The following is a 17468-nucleotide window of genomic DNA, read 5'->3' as shown; positions in this document are numbered from 1 at the left end:
TAAATGATTGGCTCACTGATAAAACAGGCTTACTCAATAAGCACACAAGAAAAAGCTGCAGTTGGCAAAGAAACTCTGATTCCTAATTCTGTATGATTTAACTATGCTGTCTCTGCCATTGCTGGACCACATGTACCAGGGCCCAATGGCTCATTCCTAGAAATTTGATCTCAAGTGGGAAGGAAGTATCTCTCTGCAAAGAAATGCATACACACTTCCAAGTTTAGACAGAGATGGGATCCTAGAGAAGAGACACTAGGTTGAAAAACTCTACAAACATTGGTTAGTTGCCTCCCAACTTCTACTTCCCACTCTTTTGGTAAGAGTCTTCAAATTCCTGTTTGAGGAACCACCAAATTCTTCTATTCTTAGCATTGTGTTTAGAATAGAGTTGAGCCTACCCCCAACTCCCAAGATAGGACTCCTGGCCCTCCTGATTGGTTTAGGGATGTATACATGACCCAGGACTAAGCCAACATAGCCCATCACACTCTCTTCACCACAAGGATTAACAGAGTAGACATTTCACCATTGTTAGTCCAGTAAGAGTGAGGTGGGACTTTTCCTAGGAATTCTGATGTAGACACTCTTTTCCCTTGGGTGGTATAGTGTGATGATATGAGACTTGTAGCTAGTAGAGTCATTTACATCCTTACAAAAAGAGTCCAGGATGTCTTGGGGAGGCCACCAGGTGGAATCTGAGGATAACTCCATAGAAAACAGAGTAGTGATACAGACAAACCTGGCACCTAGCAGGTATTGATGAATCTGTGCTACACAGGGAACAGGCTGAAGTGCTGTAACAAAAAGACTCCAAAAATACAGTGGCTCAAAAAGACAGAATTTTTGTTTGAAATTCTTTATCTCCCACATGGGCACATGTGGGTGAGTAGACAACATTGGTAGGTGGTTTGGTGCTGTGGTTCATTTAGGAACCCAGGATCTTCCTAGCTTGTGCTGGCCCCCTAGAGGATTGTTTTCACATTGCAAGGTAAAAGCTGATTCACTGCCCTCCTATCATATCCATGTCTCAATTGCAAGAAAAAGAAAGAATGGAGGGCATGAAGCGTATATTAAGGCACTGTTTATCAGTTTTAGCTCTACTGACATTTTGAGCCTGATACTTCTTTACTGGTGAGGGTTGTCCTATGCACTGTAAGATGTTTAACAAAATCCCTGGCCTCTGCCTACTCAAATGCCCACATCACCTCCCCTCCAAATTATGACAATCAAAAATGTCTCCAGACATTGCCAGATGTCTGAGAGATAAAACAGCCCCCCGTTGAGGACCGCTGTTTCAAATTATGGTGGGGAGTTCCCACTCCCCACTTCCATTCACTTCCAATGGCCAGAGGTTAGTCATCCGGCCATACTAAGTTGCAAGACAGACTGGGAGAAATATTTCCAGCTGGGCGAACTGGCGCCCAGGTAAAACTTCAGGAGTTCTATTGCTAAAAAGTAGGGGGAAATGGATTTCAGGGGACAATTAACAATCATTGCCACCCAGCCCTACTTCTGGACTTTTCCATCATGTAAGTCAGTAAGTTACCTTTACAATCTGCATCATTTTGAAATGGGTCTTAAGTCACTTGAAATTCAGAACCCTAACTGATACAAGTATTACTTTCCTCATCCAACACCAGAAGTTGAAATTTGGTGAGCATTATCCAAAGAAAAAACAATAAAAGGAATAAAGCCCGTAGTTACTCAGAAGCTGGGTACTGGCTCAGAGGGACTGAACAAAACAGCTGAAATGAGACTGTTTCTTATCAAGAGAAGTCTTTGGCTGAAATGGAAAGGCCATGGTCACAAGGACCCACGGCCACTGTGGTAGTTAGGAAAGAAGACAGTGTAATTACACCAAATTGTCCAAATGAAAACTGCAGGCATGTTGCATTATCCAGCTTTGAACTGCTGCTCTCTCATTCTCATTGTAAATAGAAAAAGCCTTCAGTGGCTCTTTGATATCTCACACAAAAGGATCATTGCTCACAGCCCAGCTGTTTTGCAATTATATTTCCATGAAGTTGGCATAATTTGACATTAGGAGTGCCTAAGGGAAGCAGGGGGTGACAATGTGCCAGGGTGTTAAAGTGGAGTATGGAATAGTAATGGAAGAAGCTCCCATGTCACACATCTCCCCAAAGTTCATCTTGAAGCCAACAGCTCTGAATTCAAGACACATTTTCCCATAGGAATATGGTTTTTATGTCATTCGCTTACCACAAAAGTTCTCCAGTACCAGAAAAGAAAGAGATACGTACTTTGCAAAACTACAAAAGAAAATGCTGCAGGGCAGAGAAAGGTCTGTCTGAAGGTTCTAACTGAGAAAATCATCAGTAAAATCTTCAGGGAAGAGGTGACTTTTAAACCAAACTTAAGATGGGAAAAGAAAGAAAGGGCATTTCAGGCTAAAGGACAGTCATTTCAAAGACATGGCATTTTAAATTCTCTGTGAGGAATAGTGAGTATTGACCATGAGTAGAGCACAGAGTTTGTGGAAAATGCTAAGTTAGGATGCGACTGTGAAGGTCATGATACAGTCTGGATTTTTTTAGTTGGCAAGCCACTAAAGACTTTTAACATGGGAATGGTGTGATCAAATATAGTTTTAACAATTACAGGAATAGTGTGGAATTGAGGGCGAGATCACAAGAGAGATTGGACTTCTGATCTTGAGATGTAACAAGTTAGAAAGAGGGAACCAGCCAGAGAGACAATGTGAGGGTAAATTGGCAGGATATGGTGGTTAACTATTCACAGGGAGTAGAGAAGAAGGAATCAGAGACAGTCCCAAATTTTCTAACTTTTTGGTCCAGGAGGCTGGAATCCCAGCATAAGAACAGGCTTAAAGAGGAGGTAATGAGCTCAGTAGGTGTCTATCTGCAGGATAAGAGAAGCTCTAGATGGTTATGACCTTAGAGTACAGCATAAAGGCTGCACCTATAAAATTTTCTCATGGTAGAAAGGAGTTGAACAGAAAAATGAAAGAAGGAGGTATAGCTTTCACCTCTCTCCAACAACCTATCGGTATTACCCCATCCCCAACAACAGCAACAAATCTCAAGGCTGAGGGCTTCCTTTTGCCTATTTCCTCATTTTAAGCAGCATATGGAAAGTAGATGCCCAAGTGTATCAACATTAGCTGGTCTCAGTATCTGGAAAGAAAGCTCAAAAAATCATAGTTTTGACTCACGCTATCCTAGAGCCTTAGTAAAATGTTTCCACTTACAGCTCTCGAGTTTAACTTTTCAGCTCTGTGTAATTTCATCTATTGACTTCAGAAGTAGGGGTAAACTGTACAGGATGTTGAAATTAGTTTCCCATCTCACATCTCAAGACTACCTCTTATAGTGGTAATGAAAGAAATTCCCCCTGTCTCTTTCATCTCATACATGATTAAATTCTTCATGAATGAACCAGTTGCTTAGAGTAAGTATGCTTCTTTCCAGAAGTAAATCTGGCACTCAAGGCAGTCTGGCTTCCTTCTGCAGCAAGTAGTGCAATGGTGGGCACCGAGTAAGCAAACCTGGGCAAGAGTCTGATACCTAGATGCTGACTTAGATGTCAGCCCTTTCACAAAACTATAATAATAATTAAGAATTAATCATAATAGGTGCTGGGCACATATTTGAAGCAATTTCCACATAGTAACTCAATTTAATCTTCAGAACTCTACGAACTAGGTATCATCATTCTCACCACTTTATGTGGAAGGAAGTAGGACACAAAGAGGTTCAATAACTTGTCCAAGACCACACAGCTAGTAGCAGAGCCAAGATTCAAGTTTGTCTGGCTCCAGAGGTTGTACCTGTAACACTATCCTAAATTGTTTCTCTAACGCATCACAAAGAGCAACAGGTTCTGAGTTGGAAGACCCTGGTTTGAGTTCTTGGGGGAAAAAAAAAATCAGCCTTTGGGAGCCCTAGTCTCTTCATTGGGTTGGTTGTAAGGGGTGAAGGAGATGATATGATTTTTAAAGATATATATAATCTTAAAAGTGCTTTACAAATACGAGGGAACATTATTATATTAAACTTTGCAATGGATCTTACTTTAAAAATTATTCAAAGCTAACATTTCATCCATTTTCACTAATTTTATCACGGATCCGAAAACATCTGTACCTAACTATTATCTTTTGATTATACGCTCTAAGTTAACCTTTTTTTAATTAAAAAGACTTGAACTTTTTGAAGGTTTTTGCTTTGAAGAACAAAGTAATCACTTTTAGAAGTTTGGAAAAAAACATGAATTTTTCCCAAAAGATCACTTCCCAGACCTATTTAAATTTGAGTCTCATCCTCAAACCTTCCTAGATAAACAATAGAATCCTCTCAACTTGTTATATTAGTTTTCTATCGCTGCCACAATAAACTACAACAAACTTCATTTAAAAAAGTAACATACGGTTATTATCTTATACTTCTGTAAATTATAGGTCTGACACAGGTCTCACTGGGCTAACAGCAAGGTGTCAGTAGGGTTGCATTCCTTTTTGGAGGCTCCAGGTAAGAATCCATTTCCTTGCCTTTTCCATCTTCTAGAGGCCACCTGCACCCCATGGCTTGTGTCCCCTCCTCTATCTGCAAAGCCAGGAAGTTAGTGCACCTCTGACCCTTCTTCTATTGTCTCTTTTTGACCACAGCCAGGAAAGGTTCTCTGTTTCTAAGGACTCATGTGATTAGATTGGGCCCTCTTCGATAATCTTCTCATCTCAAGATCCTTACCCTTAATCACATTTGTAAAGTCCGTTGTGCCATATAAGGTAAATGTTCCCTGGTTCCAAGGATCAGGATGTGGGCATCTGAGGGAACTGTTATTCAGCCTATCATAATGGTGAACTTTAGGAATAAAAAAGCCCCCAGTTTCATATATTAAAAAGGCTTGTCAACATATTAAAGTTTGACAGTGATTTCATTACAGTGTCCTGAAAAACCTCTAAGTCATAACAGCTCTTATGATAGAAAAGAGATAAAGTTCAGTTAAGCCGATTTCAGCTGAAAAGAAAACCTGACAAGCAGTGAATGAAGGGTAGCAATGCCACATGGATAACAAAACCAAATGAATAGACCTCAAAATCATCCAAAACGAGGTGATGAATTGCACTCATTGTACCTGCAGTTTATTATTGGGAATGAAGAACCTTCTTTCTGATCCCACTCCGTCCTTTTCTAGAACTGCAAGCTTACAGTCACATATTATTAGAGACTAAACAGACATCAGAAAAGAGACTTTCCTTTCTACCAAAGTTAGAAAAGAAAAAAGGCCCTACTTTTTTTTGAAGATAAATTAAAGAAGCAAAGGGTCCCAAGTCCTGCCCACGTTTCAGTGGCAACAGGGATGATCTAAATGGTTTTGAAAGAAGGTTTTCAGTATTTAGATGATGAGGAGTTCCACGAGTGCTTGTTTTGGGGGACAGAATGAAGTGATGCAGCCATAGAGATATGAAGTCCCTGAGGACAGCAGCCCAGTTTTGTACCTGGCATTATGTTTCCATGCCATTTACATGTTGACAAAAACCTAATGGATATTTGGAGGCCACACATGGTGTCCAGCCGTTGTACTCAGGAAAAGCAATAGCAGTATTAGTGAATCTCATTACAGCCTATTTTATCATTTCCAAAAAATTATGTCCTATTGTGTAACGACCAGAACTTCTAAGCCACCAAGAAACCCTGAAAAGACCAGGATTTGCTTTGTGAAACAGCCCCTAAAACAGAACAAATTTAATTATAAAGAGTCCGACATTGCAGGAGAGGTGATCCTTATTGTAAAAAATACGTGCATCCTTAAAGGATGGGTGTGACTCATAGTTAGGTGACTCATAGTCTTCCATTTAAAAGACTCACTCAGCCATAATAAGAGAGACAGGAGCAAGGTCTGGATTCCAGAAGAAGTTACTAATGAGCTAATCAAGAGATTAGGGCCATCTCCAGAGGAACCAGAATTCAGGAAAAGACTTTGCACAATGAAAGAACCAGAGGACACAGTTAAGCCAATCAAGGTTGAATGACAATGGAGAAGATGAAGAGCAATCCAAGACTTCAGATGGCTGAGCCAAGAAGAACCTCAAATGTGTCTACCTTGAATACATAACCTATCAGGCTTAGACAGTCAAAACTTATCCAGGCAGAAAAGGTGATAAAGAACAAGATCTCTAACAACCTATGGAATGTGAGAAAACATTTGCAAACTATATTAGATAAGGGCTAATATCCAAAATATTTAAGGAACTCATACATCTTAATAGCAACATAATAATTTTCTGATTAAAAATGGACAGAGGATCTAAATAAACATTTTTCAAGAGAAGACATACAAATGGCCAACAGGTACCTGAACAGAGCCTCAACTTTACTAATCATCAGGGAGATGCCAGTCAAAGCCACAATGAGATATCACCTCACACCTCTTAAGAATGGCTATTATCAAAAAGGCAAGCAGTAACAAGCACTTGCTAGGATGTGGAGAAAAGAGAACCCTCATGCACCATTGGTGGGAATGCAAACTGGTGCAGCCACTATGGAAAACAGCATGGAGGTTCCTTAAAAATTCAAAAAGAGAACTACCCTATGATCCAGCAATCCCATTTCTGGGCATACACCTAAGGGAAATGAAATCACTATCTCAAAGAGAGATCTGCATGCCTATATTCATTGCAACATTATTCACAATAGCCAAGATGTGGACACAACCTAGGTGTCTACTGATGGATGAATGGATAAAGAAGATGTGGTATGGATATATATAATACATACAATAAATTCATATAAAATAAAATAATCCAAATATTATTATTATTCATAGTATTCTAAGACAAAAATGTAATATATATAAATTTAAATTATTCAGCCATAAAAAAGAAGGAAATCCTGCCATTTGCACCAACATGGATGGTCCTTAAGGGCATTATGCTAAGTGAAGTAAGTCAGACAGAGACAGACAAATTCTGCATTACCTCCCTCATATGTGGACTCTATTTTTTTTTTATTCCAAACTCATAGGGGTGCCGCCTAGGTTGCTCAGTTGGTTAAGCATCTGCCTTTGGTTGAGGTCATGATCCAGGGGTCCTGGGATGGACCCCACATCAGGCTCTCTGCTCAGAAGGGAGTCTGCCTCTCCCTCTGTGCTCTCTCTCACTCTCTCTCAAGTAAATAAAATAAATATTTAAAAAATAAAAAAAATAAATTCCAAACTCATAGAAAACAGAGAAGAGGATGGTGCCAAGCTAGGGGGTGAGGGAAAAGAGGACATGTTGATCAAAGGGTACAAACTTATCAGATGAGTGAGTTCTGGAGATCTAGTACGTGGTATGGTAACTACAGTTGGCAATGCTGTATTGTTTAACTGAAAGTTGCTAAAGAGTAGAGTGTAAATGATCTCAACACACACACACACAAATATTGTAATAATGTGAGATGACAGATGTGTTAACTAAACTTCTTGTGGTGATCACTACACAATACGTATGTATATGAAATCATCACACTGCACACCTTATAGCGTTATGTGTCAACTATCTCAGTGAAGTTGAGACATTATAGAATATCTTGGAATCACTGTCAGAACTGGCAGATTCTGCTTACGAAAGTGACAGGTCAGCAGTGACCTCTCTGACTTCACCAGCTACCTCTCTCCCCCTTGCTTTCTTCTTGCTCCACAAACATGCAGACGGATGTGCACCTTAGGGCCTTTGTGTGTCCTGTTCCTTCTGGCTGATATAAGCTTCCTCCACATCTTCAAATGACTGGCTCCTTCCTGTCATTTGGTTCTTAGCTCAAACCTGGCCTCCTCAATGAGGACTTTGCGGAGCTCCCTTTCTAAATTACCTTGTTCTCCCCAAGGCATTAATCACATCACATCAGAACTTATATCTGAATCTGAAATTATCTTGTTGGGTTTTTAATTTGCTTACTCAAATGGCAGGTGCACAGGAATTTTCTTGTCATTTACTGTGTTAAATGAATAAACACGTAGTCATCGTGCATCTCTTGAGAAAAGCTATACCTTACTTAGGCTGATAAGTTTCACCACATGAACATAGGAGGCATAAACATTGGTTTATGGGTATTTAGTATTTGGGTATTCAGTCAGTGCCAAAAAGCAACTGGAAACTTGCCCATCTTTGTAAATATACAAGGGGTTTGGACGGAGGAGCCAGGGAACTTCTTAAGCAAACAAGATCTCAGACCCAAAAATCAGTATTAGTTGTGAAGAGCAAGATGGTTTATGGGTGAAAAAAAGCCATTTTTCCCCCTTCATTTGCAATTATTTACAGTGATTTGTTTAATTGATCAACTATTTAGTTAAAGGAGCTGGTTCCTCATCTCTAGGTCTGGTTGAAAATCTTATGTTGAAAATCTTCATTACAAACCCCTTGAGCGGATGCAGCATTAAAAACAAAAACGAAAACCCCAACCTACACATATCCAAGTAACATGGGCTTTGGGACAATGGAAGATGACTGCACTAAGAGTAAGGAGATCCACATTACTAGACCCTAAGTAAATTCCACTTACTCATTCGACAAAAACTGAATAGCGCCAGGCATTGTTTAGTAAATTCAGTTAGCGAACACTGCAGGCAAAGTTTCTGTCCTACAGGAGTTAATGTTCTACTGGCGGATAGGAAGAGGAAGATACAAACAACCTGTTCCGGCCCCACTGGCTGCTCTAAAAAAGGCATCTTCGCCTTGTTCCGGTGTCCGGCTGCTGCCTCGCGCGGCCACCGTGGCAGCCACGGACTCCGGCAGCACGCTCACCAGCGCGTCCACCTCTCGCGTTGTTTGTAAGGCGCTGCGTGGGATCGCCCGCTCCTCAGTGCGGAACACCCGCGGCGGGATCTCCGCCTCTGCGGAAAGGAGGCGGGGAATGAAAGAGACGCAGCTGCTCATGGGAAAGCTGAGAAAGAGGGAACTGGCAGCCAGCAATGAGGTGCGTGGGGAAGAGGAGGAAGAGGAAGACGATGGTGAGGAAGAGAGCAGAGATATGAAGATGAGGAGGCTAGGCGGCTGCAGGCGAACAGGCAGCTGAAGATGAGAGGGATGATGGTGACGCCAAGAAGCAGACCAGTGAGGATGACTAGACACCAAAAAAAAAAAAAAAAAAAAAAAAAAAAAAAAAAAAAAGGCGGCCATGACCAATTTACCCTCTACGTCCAGTCTCCGAATCTACACGGGGTCACCCAGGAAAGAGTCCCACGTGCTCCCTCCCACACAACCCAAACCACAACGTGAATTTGCCGCGGAGAAGAAAAAGAGAACCAACATTTCCAAGGCCCTGCTTTTCTCTTAAAAATACTTAGAACGGAAAATGTGTGTGTAATCTTTATTTACACTGTATGTTCTGTACATATTGTTGGGGTCAGCCATTTTTAATTTTGGATAAACAAGCCAGCCTTCGGGGCATTCTCTGTCCTACTTCTGACTCTACTTGTAGTGTGACCACGTTCATTACAATCTCAAAGGAGAAAAAGCTGTAAAAACACGCACACACACACAAACAAAACAATCTTCGAGAATTACAGTAACATTTCTTGTGTATGCACTTAGCTGTACTATAAACAGCTGGTTTGTATGAGATGGTTAAAAAGGCCAAAGATAAAAGTTTTCTTCTTTTTTTCCTTTTTTTTTTTTTTTTTTTTTTTTCCGTCTGTGAAGTTGCTGCCAGTTTTGGCATGTTTTATGTATGTGTAAACATGTCCAATAACAAACCGGAATTTTATTGTGCTGAAAAAACTACAGACCAGGAAAGTTTGTTATCTAAAAGCATGTGGGTTTTAAACTAGATTATCTGTAAAGTTTCTCCAAGCTTTACACATACTAAAAGGGAGGAAAGAAATTTTAGAAGGCTTAGCACTGATTATTTTAGGGGAGTAAAATCATGGATGATTTTTAATTTTTTCCTTGTTTATCATTGTTTTCTGATCTTTTTCTATAAAGAATATGCATTGCATGTGAACTGGACAAATATTTGAGAAAACAGTAGAGAGATTTTACTGTCAAACCTGGGTATTGGTTCTTAGTAACCTGAAGGTAGTCATTCATCCATTAGTAGTGAGAACTGTAAATGGGAATTGTCTTACCCCTCCATTGATTTGCTTATTACTTTACCTTTACTTAATGAGGCTTTGGGGAAACTGCTAAGGGAATCCTGCTCCTTTTCTCATTACCTCTATGTGTACTGACTCTCTACCTAGGGATGATCAGGCACAGGTCCTGGATCAAGCTCGCTCGCTCTCTCTCTCTCTCTCTCTCTCTCGCCCTCTCCAGCCACACCCCACCCCATCATTGCATGCGCAACACACATGTACACACACACACACACACATGTGCACGCACATGGCCTCTTCTCTCCCTTAACCTTCAAATCTCAGTTTAAATGTTACCTCCACAGAGAGGCCTTACCTGAGCAATCTAAGAATTCCATTGCTACCTTAGGCTCACCATACCATCCCTGCTATTCTCAATCCTATCTCTATTCTTGGCCTGTTCTTCTAGAGCACTCTTGTCAACTTGTAATTTCATATGTATTTCATTTCTTTACAAGCCTACTGTCTCCTCCCCGCAACAAGCCTGAAGTTCCCTCATGAAAACAGCAGTGAGCGGTTTTATTCACTACTGTATCACTAGGGCTTAACTAATATTGATTGAGTAAATGAATAAATGAATGCATGAAATGGCTTCTTTGTCCTTTCTCTGTCAAGAGTTTTATTCCCATGCAGTGGTATGCTGCAACCAGTACTTTACCAGCTCAGAAGAGCCAATTGTTAATTATTTCAGGGACTTTGGTAAGCTAGTTGTTAAACTACCTAGTAGCTTGAAATAGCCACGCTGAGAGTATTTCTACCATGGACATTGGCAAATGTTGCATGTCAAGACTTTTTTTCCCCCAAGTTGCTGGTCCGTTAGCACACAGTAGCTCTCATCCCCTAAATCCAGCTATAAATATTGAGATATCATGGCAAAAAACCTGGCCCATAGGTTACTTAAAATCTTTCAGTAAAGAAGGCTTACATTTTTTTAAAAAATATTAAATATATGCTATAAAATGATTTCTCTGTTGGGAATACTCTAGTTTTTTAATAAGCTAAATTATAATCTAAAATATGTATCTTTGATCTCCTGAAGTTTTTGTTTCTGTTTTTCAGATCCTTATGTGAAGATCCATCTGATGCAGAATGGCAAGAGGCTGAAGAAGAAAAAGACAACAATTAAAAAGAACACACTTAACCCCTACTACAATGAGTCATTCAGCTTTGAAGTACCCTTTGAGCAAATCCAGGTAATGTCAAATATAAGTTTGTCTTCCCATTCAATTTTATTTCTTCAGACCAGATAGATGAAAGACACAGACCTTGTAAATTATCTGTGCACATGCCTTCAATAGAGTTGCCATTCTTATTCCCATGCACACTTGATATTCAAGCTACATCAAGAAGGAAATGATGAAATTTACAGCGCAAGATGTGCTGACTCATCAGCCAAAAACAGCTGGCATTCTGTAGAGCAGAAATAAAGTAGGAAGAAGAAAATCAACAGGACGACTCTGCTAACTCAAAAAGTACCATAAAGGTTAAAAGGCCAAGAGAAAATGAATTTTCACTATTCATTCCCAGCCCACAATATGGAATTCTCCTTATCATAGCCTTATAGCAAAAAAAAAAAAAGATAAATATTTTGGTTGATGCTAAATATGCAGCATCTTTAATCTTTCATTATTAAAAGGTGATTAACAATAGAAAAATCAGAGTAAGTCGTATTTTAATTGTTTAAATTTAGCTTCCTGTTTCTGAGTCAGAATGGATGGATATTTTTGCAAAGATGAAACCTTAATTTGCTAGATAATAATTGTTATGATAGGGAGTATTCTATTAAAGGAAACTGTGGATAACATTGTCAAAACAGGATGCTACATGTAGCCACAATAATGGTATATGATCTTATGATTTAGCAATTTTTAAATAATTTTAGGTTCTCTTACCTTCTATCCATAATGAGACTATTGGACCTCAAAGTTTACATCCAATAACTATTGGCTATTTCTTGCTAATCTTTAATGGATATTGGATATTAGACAGATGCCTTAAAGCAACACTACTTTTACATTTTATTAAATAATTGATATGGGTCTATCTTCTCAGTCCTATAAAAGTTTACCCACAACATGAAGGAGAAATGAAGGGTAGGCATCAAAAGTACACCATGGAAATTTCTAAAGGTCCAGAATGTGAAACATCAGGAAATATTCTTTATTTTTACTTTAATCTAGAATCTAATTTAGAGTACAGTATCTTAAGAACAAATCATACCTTTATCCCATGAAGAAAGCTAATATAATAGCTACATTTATTGTATATTTATTATGAGCCTAGGCCCAATTTAAGCACTTTACATACATAATCTCATTGCGTCTTTACAGTAACCTTATGAGAGAGGTTATTATCCCAATTTTATATATAAGGAAACCGAGGCTTAGAATCTCCTCACATATAAAATAGGAATAATAGAATCCACATCAAAGAGATTATGCATATATCGCTTCTCAGCCTTTTGGCTAAGATCAAGTGTAGAGATTATGCATATAAAAGCCCTTGGAACGGGGAACACTCAGTAAATGGTTCCCATCACCATTACTATTCACACTGTTAATTTTGTCTCTTTGTCAAATTAACACTTTATTAGGAAATAGATCTAACAATAAAATTAAAACAATATATGAAACAGTGCTGTCTACTAGAACTCTCTGTGAGGATGGAAATGTTTTATCATCTGTGTGGTCCAATACAGTAGTCACCAGCCGCAAGTAGGTAATGAGCACGTCAGCCACTAGTGTGATCCAGGAACTTTATTAATTTTAATTTACTTCAATTTATATAGCTACATGTGGCCAGGAGCTACTTACTGTATTGTATGGGGCAGTTCTTTAAAAATCACCGGCAGTCCACCATTTTCACATCACTTAATGGGATTTATATAACCTTTCTCGTGCACATTTTCACGTGGTAGTAAACTGCACATACTTACTTTCAACAGTTGTTATATAAGTAAATGACATTGCAGAGGACACTGATCCCCTGTCCCCAGTCACCTGTTTACTAGCCTGAACCAGTGGGGTCACTGCTTTGGATCCACTGGCGACCCCCCAAGATACCCAATTTTCTCCAATTTATTTTGCAATATTTGTTCAGTGAACTCTTTTTTGAGTTCTAAGAACTTACTCCTATGGAAACTTAACGCCTCCTGGAGTTTTGTTTTTTAATACTGCAAAACAATACAAGGCGGGGTATTGTGATGAAAAATCCTATTGTAAATTTTCTTTGAGCTACAATTCTACACCTATTTTAAAAAAAAAAGGAAATGTTCTTTTACAACTATAAATTGCAGCAAATGTAAATATATTAAAAATGAAGAGGGACGCCTGGGTGGCTCAGTTGCTTAAGCCTCTGACTTGGGCTCAGGTCATGATCTCTGGGCTCCTGGGATCGAGTCCCGCATCAGGCTCCCTGCTCCGCGGGGAGTCGGCTCACCTCTCCCTCTGCCTCTGCCGGCCTCCCCTGCCTCCCCGACCTGCCCTCGTGGGCCATGCACGCCCTCTCTCCCTCAAATAAATAAAATCTTAAAAATAAATGAAGCACATTAAAAACAAGACCTATGCTGGGTTTCTGGGGCAGCATTTTAGAGTCTTCTGTCAGGACAGAGAGAATCTGAACCCATCACGGATTACGTTAGGTGCGGCGATAAAGAGCCCACCTTCGACTGCGTCCCTTGTCTTTCTCAGCTTCTTGTCAGTTTGTCCTTTTCCTTTTTCTTCTTCTCTTTTCTTTTTTAGTTTTCCCCAGGAGACTGCTTTCCTAGTTTTCCTAGAGAAACAGTTGAGCATTTTACATACGAAAATAGGGGTCTGGGTTTCCTTTATTCTGAGGTTATAAGATTATCTGGTTTCTATCTGTCTCTATCCCTGTGAAATATATTATGAGCAAAATATGCTGATTTCCAAAAGTACATGTAAATGTTATAACCTGCAAATGTATAAACTACATATGCAGCTGCAAAAAATTAATCCAAGGCCTTTAGAAGGAGATTGTCTTGAGTACTATCAATCAGTCCCTTCCTAGATGAAATAATCAAAACCTACTCCAACCATTTACTCCAACCTCCAAAAACCCCATTTTACCTTTGTGCATAATGTCCCTAATTAACTCCTACCCCCCATTCCCTACAATATGATTTCATCCTGATGAATTTGCTTGGGAAAAGTTCTGAGAATTTTTCTGAGAACCAAAGTGATTCTGTTCTCTGTTCCAAATACCATCCAGTGGATAGATGACGCCCTTGATAATGGAATCTCTCCAAGGCTGCACAAGGGAAGATGGTTTGTTTCCTTTATTGCCAATGTGTTGCATTTTACATTCCAAATTCCACTTTCAAGAGCGGTCATTTTCTCTGCTGTGAAGCTGTCTGTGGGTGCCATCTCTTAGCACACTGGTACAATAATGCAGTCCTCAGAGTACAAAGTCCATGAAAGGGCCAGAACTCAGCAGGAGCTTCATTTGGCCCTGGCTTCCATCATTACATTTTCCGTTCCTTTTAACTCTGGCCACCAAATGTTATGCATTATACTTTATTCTAAACTCTTCCTTTATCTCTGCACTCAGTTTCTAGATTAGAGCCATCACATATTTTGACTAAGCAAATCCATTACTTAGGAAGCAGAACTAAAATGTGCTTTCAAAAAGTGTGTCTTTCATATCATAATGGCGGGGGTTTGCTTTCGTTGATTCAGGCAGTTCTAAAAAGTAAGTTATTAAATAAACTCTCACAATGTAATGGGATAACTGAAGTAAATCTTGTGTGGCCTAAAAGGTTATTTCCATTTGAGATCAGCGCTGGATATGCAACAGTTACTCAGCAAATGTTTATTGAGAAAATGTATAAATGGGGAAATTATCTTTAGTTATTACTTTTTAAAGATTTTCATTCTATTGTTACATTTAATACTCACAATAATTATGTGATTATTATACTGAATACCAATGCCAGAAATCTTGCTGATGAGACAGTTGAAACAAATGGACTTAGAGGTGGACACAGTTGACAAAGACAGAAGGCATGGTGGAGTATATATAGCACAGACTGTGAAAACCAACCCACTCGTTCCTTACATGACCCCAGGCCGGGGACTTCACGGCATCTTCTTTGTGTAATGGCAATATTAATAGGATCTATTGTGAGAAGTAACTGAGTAGTTCATGTAAAAGAATTGTGCCAAATACCTGAAAAAATTTAATGTGTATTCAGTATTTTGAAGCTGAAGACGGTGATGACGGTGACATCATAATGGTGAAAGGGGGATTGGACTCAGGTTTTCACATTGAAGTCATTTTCAGTCTTGGCCCGGTGTTTTCAGACTGGTTCTTATTTCCAGTTGCTTAGCTCTCAAGGCAGCTTTGTAAGAGGGTAGGGTGATTAATGTTTCTTTTGTGTTCTCTTTCAGAAAGTGCAAGTGGTGGTAACTGTTTTGGACTATGACAAGATTGGCAAGAACGATGCCATCGGCAAAGTCTTTGTGGGCTACAATAGCACCGGGGCGGAGCTGCGACACTGGTCAGACATGCTGGCCAACCCCAGGCGACCCATCGCCCAGTGGCACACCCTACAGGTAGAGGAGGAAGTTGACGCCATGCTGGCAGTCAAGAAGTAAAGGAAAGAAGCCTTTCTGCGTTTGCCCACATAGTGCTCTTTAGCCAGTATCTGTAAATACCTCAGTAATATGGGTCCTTTCATCTATCCAGCCATGCATTCCTAACACAATTCAGTGGTACTTCAAATCCTGTTTTAATTTGCACAAATTTAAATGTAGAGAGCCCCTAAGTCCTTCATCATGCCACTGCCCTCCAAATCTACTCTTCTTTTAAGCAATATGATGTGTAGATAGAGCATGACTGAAATTATTTATTGTATCACACTGTTGTATATACCAGTATGCTAAAGATTTATTTCTAGTTTGTGTATTTGTATGTTGTAAGCGTTTCCTAATCTGTGTATATCTAGATGTTTTTAATAAGATGTTCTATTTTAAATTATGTAAATTGACTGAGATATAGGAGAGCTGATAATATATTATATGGTAAATATAGTATTGTCTGCATTCCAGCAAAAATATCAACTTGTGAGGCACTAGTACAGTCAAACTGACGTCTTAAAGGACAACTTAAACCTGAGCTTTCTATCGACCATTTGAGAACCAAGATACACTGACACCACATACTTGGTGGGTGAATCCAATTCTGTAGAATTTCTTCACAGGCAAATTAGCATGATCTGAGCAGCATCCAGACCGACCTCCAGGAAGCATAGCCACAAACCAGAACGGCGTCTGTCCGTACATATCTACAAAGCTAAAACCAGGGCTTCACTCTAATATTTGAGGAAGCAACTGAACAGGAGTCAGTGATTTCATATAACTGCATATAGAGTAACAACACGACGGTGTTCCGTGTGTGTGGGTGGGTGGGTGGGTGGGTTTGGGTGTGTGTATGGGTGCATTTGTTTGGGGATGGGGTGGGTGGGAAGAAGCTGAGGGCAGAAGTCAGCATTTCTGAAATATTGCCTGACTATTTAAAAAGAAAAAAAAAAGTAGCTCTCCGTTATCACCTTTATACAAATGTGCATCCTGTGAATTCTGCTCCAGATTTCATACCTATAATAATTCCAAAAGGTTTGCACATTAGACTTTGTAACAAAATATTTTATTATACAAAACTGTATTAGAAGGAATGCAGAATATTTTTAACACAGCAATCTGTGCTTATTACACAAAATTACTTTGTGGTAAACAGACAGTATTGTAATCCCATCAAAAGATGAAAAAATAAACAATTAGCCATAGTTCTGAATGCACTTCAATTAAGCCAAAACAGACAGCTAGTGATCTTTTTATATGCTCTTTTTACTTAAATAAGTTTTAATTTGTCCTTTAAAAAAAAAAAAAGGTGAAACAATACCAAGAACAAGTTCTAGCAAACTGAAGCAACCTCTTATGTATACTAGATGCTCGATTTAGGAGGAGTTTTTAAATGTTCTCAATGTCATTATGTAGTACATGGCACTATAATGAAGCTACTAGTCATTCCCTAAGAGTCTTCAAGGACTGCTCTGTGTAACACTGTGACTGCCGTGTGTGCTTAGACACGTAGTTTCCTCAGTGGATAGCACTCAGTTTATTCCGTAGTGATGTTGTAACAATACTGCCATTCCCTTCTACTGCACTGCCCAAGGTGTGTGTAGCACAAACAGTTCTCATTACTAAGGACCAATTCAGAACTGAAAAGCTATGCATAGGACAAGAAAGATACATAGAATGGGGTGGAACACACAGCATTTTGTCAAGCACTGTGCAATATTCCATATTTTTTCCCCACTCTGGTAGACGACCACTCTGTGGAAGGGCAGCCTATTAGCTCAC

At 39.4% G+C, this 17468-nt stretch overlaps 1 protein-coding gene across 5 annotated transcripts in view; it reads left to right on the top strand.

Annotated features, from left to right (window-relative positions):
- SYT1 (synaptotagmin 1) overlaps nucleotides 1–16508 on the top strand; it is a 522143-nt gene extending 505635 nt beyond the window's left edge. For all 5 annotated transcript variants that reach the window (XM_025881317.2, XM_025881316.2, XM_073900613.1 and 2 more), the window contains 2 exons: nucleotides 11152–11285; nucleotides 15498–16508. In XM_025881317.2, coding sequence (XP_025737102.1) covers nucleotides 11152–11285; nucleotides 15498–15704 — 341 coding nt within the window. In that variant the 3' untranslated portion in view covers nucleotides 15705–16508. The remainder of the gene's footprint in view (nucleotides 1–11151; nucleotides 11286–15497) is intronic.
- The last annotated feature ends 960 nt before the right edge of the window (nucleotides 16509–17468 follow it).

Source organism: Callorhinus ursinus, unplaced genomic scaffold, assembly GCF_003265705.2.
Source record: "Callorhinus ursinus isolate GAN/ISIS: 27379988/994484 unplaced genomic scaffold, GSC_fseal_2.0 scaffold14, whole genome shotgun sequence".
Lineage (NCBI taxonomy): Eukaryota > Metazoa > Chordata > Mammalia > Carnivora > Otariidae > Callorhinus > Callorhinus ursinus.
The sequence above is the reverse complement of the archived record's forward strand: the minus strand, read 5'-3'. Positions and strand labels throughout refer to the sequence as shown.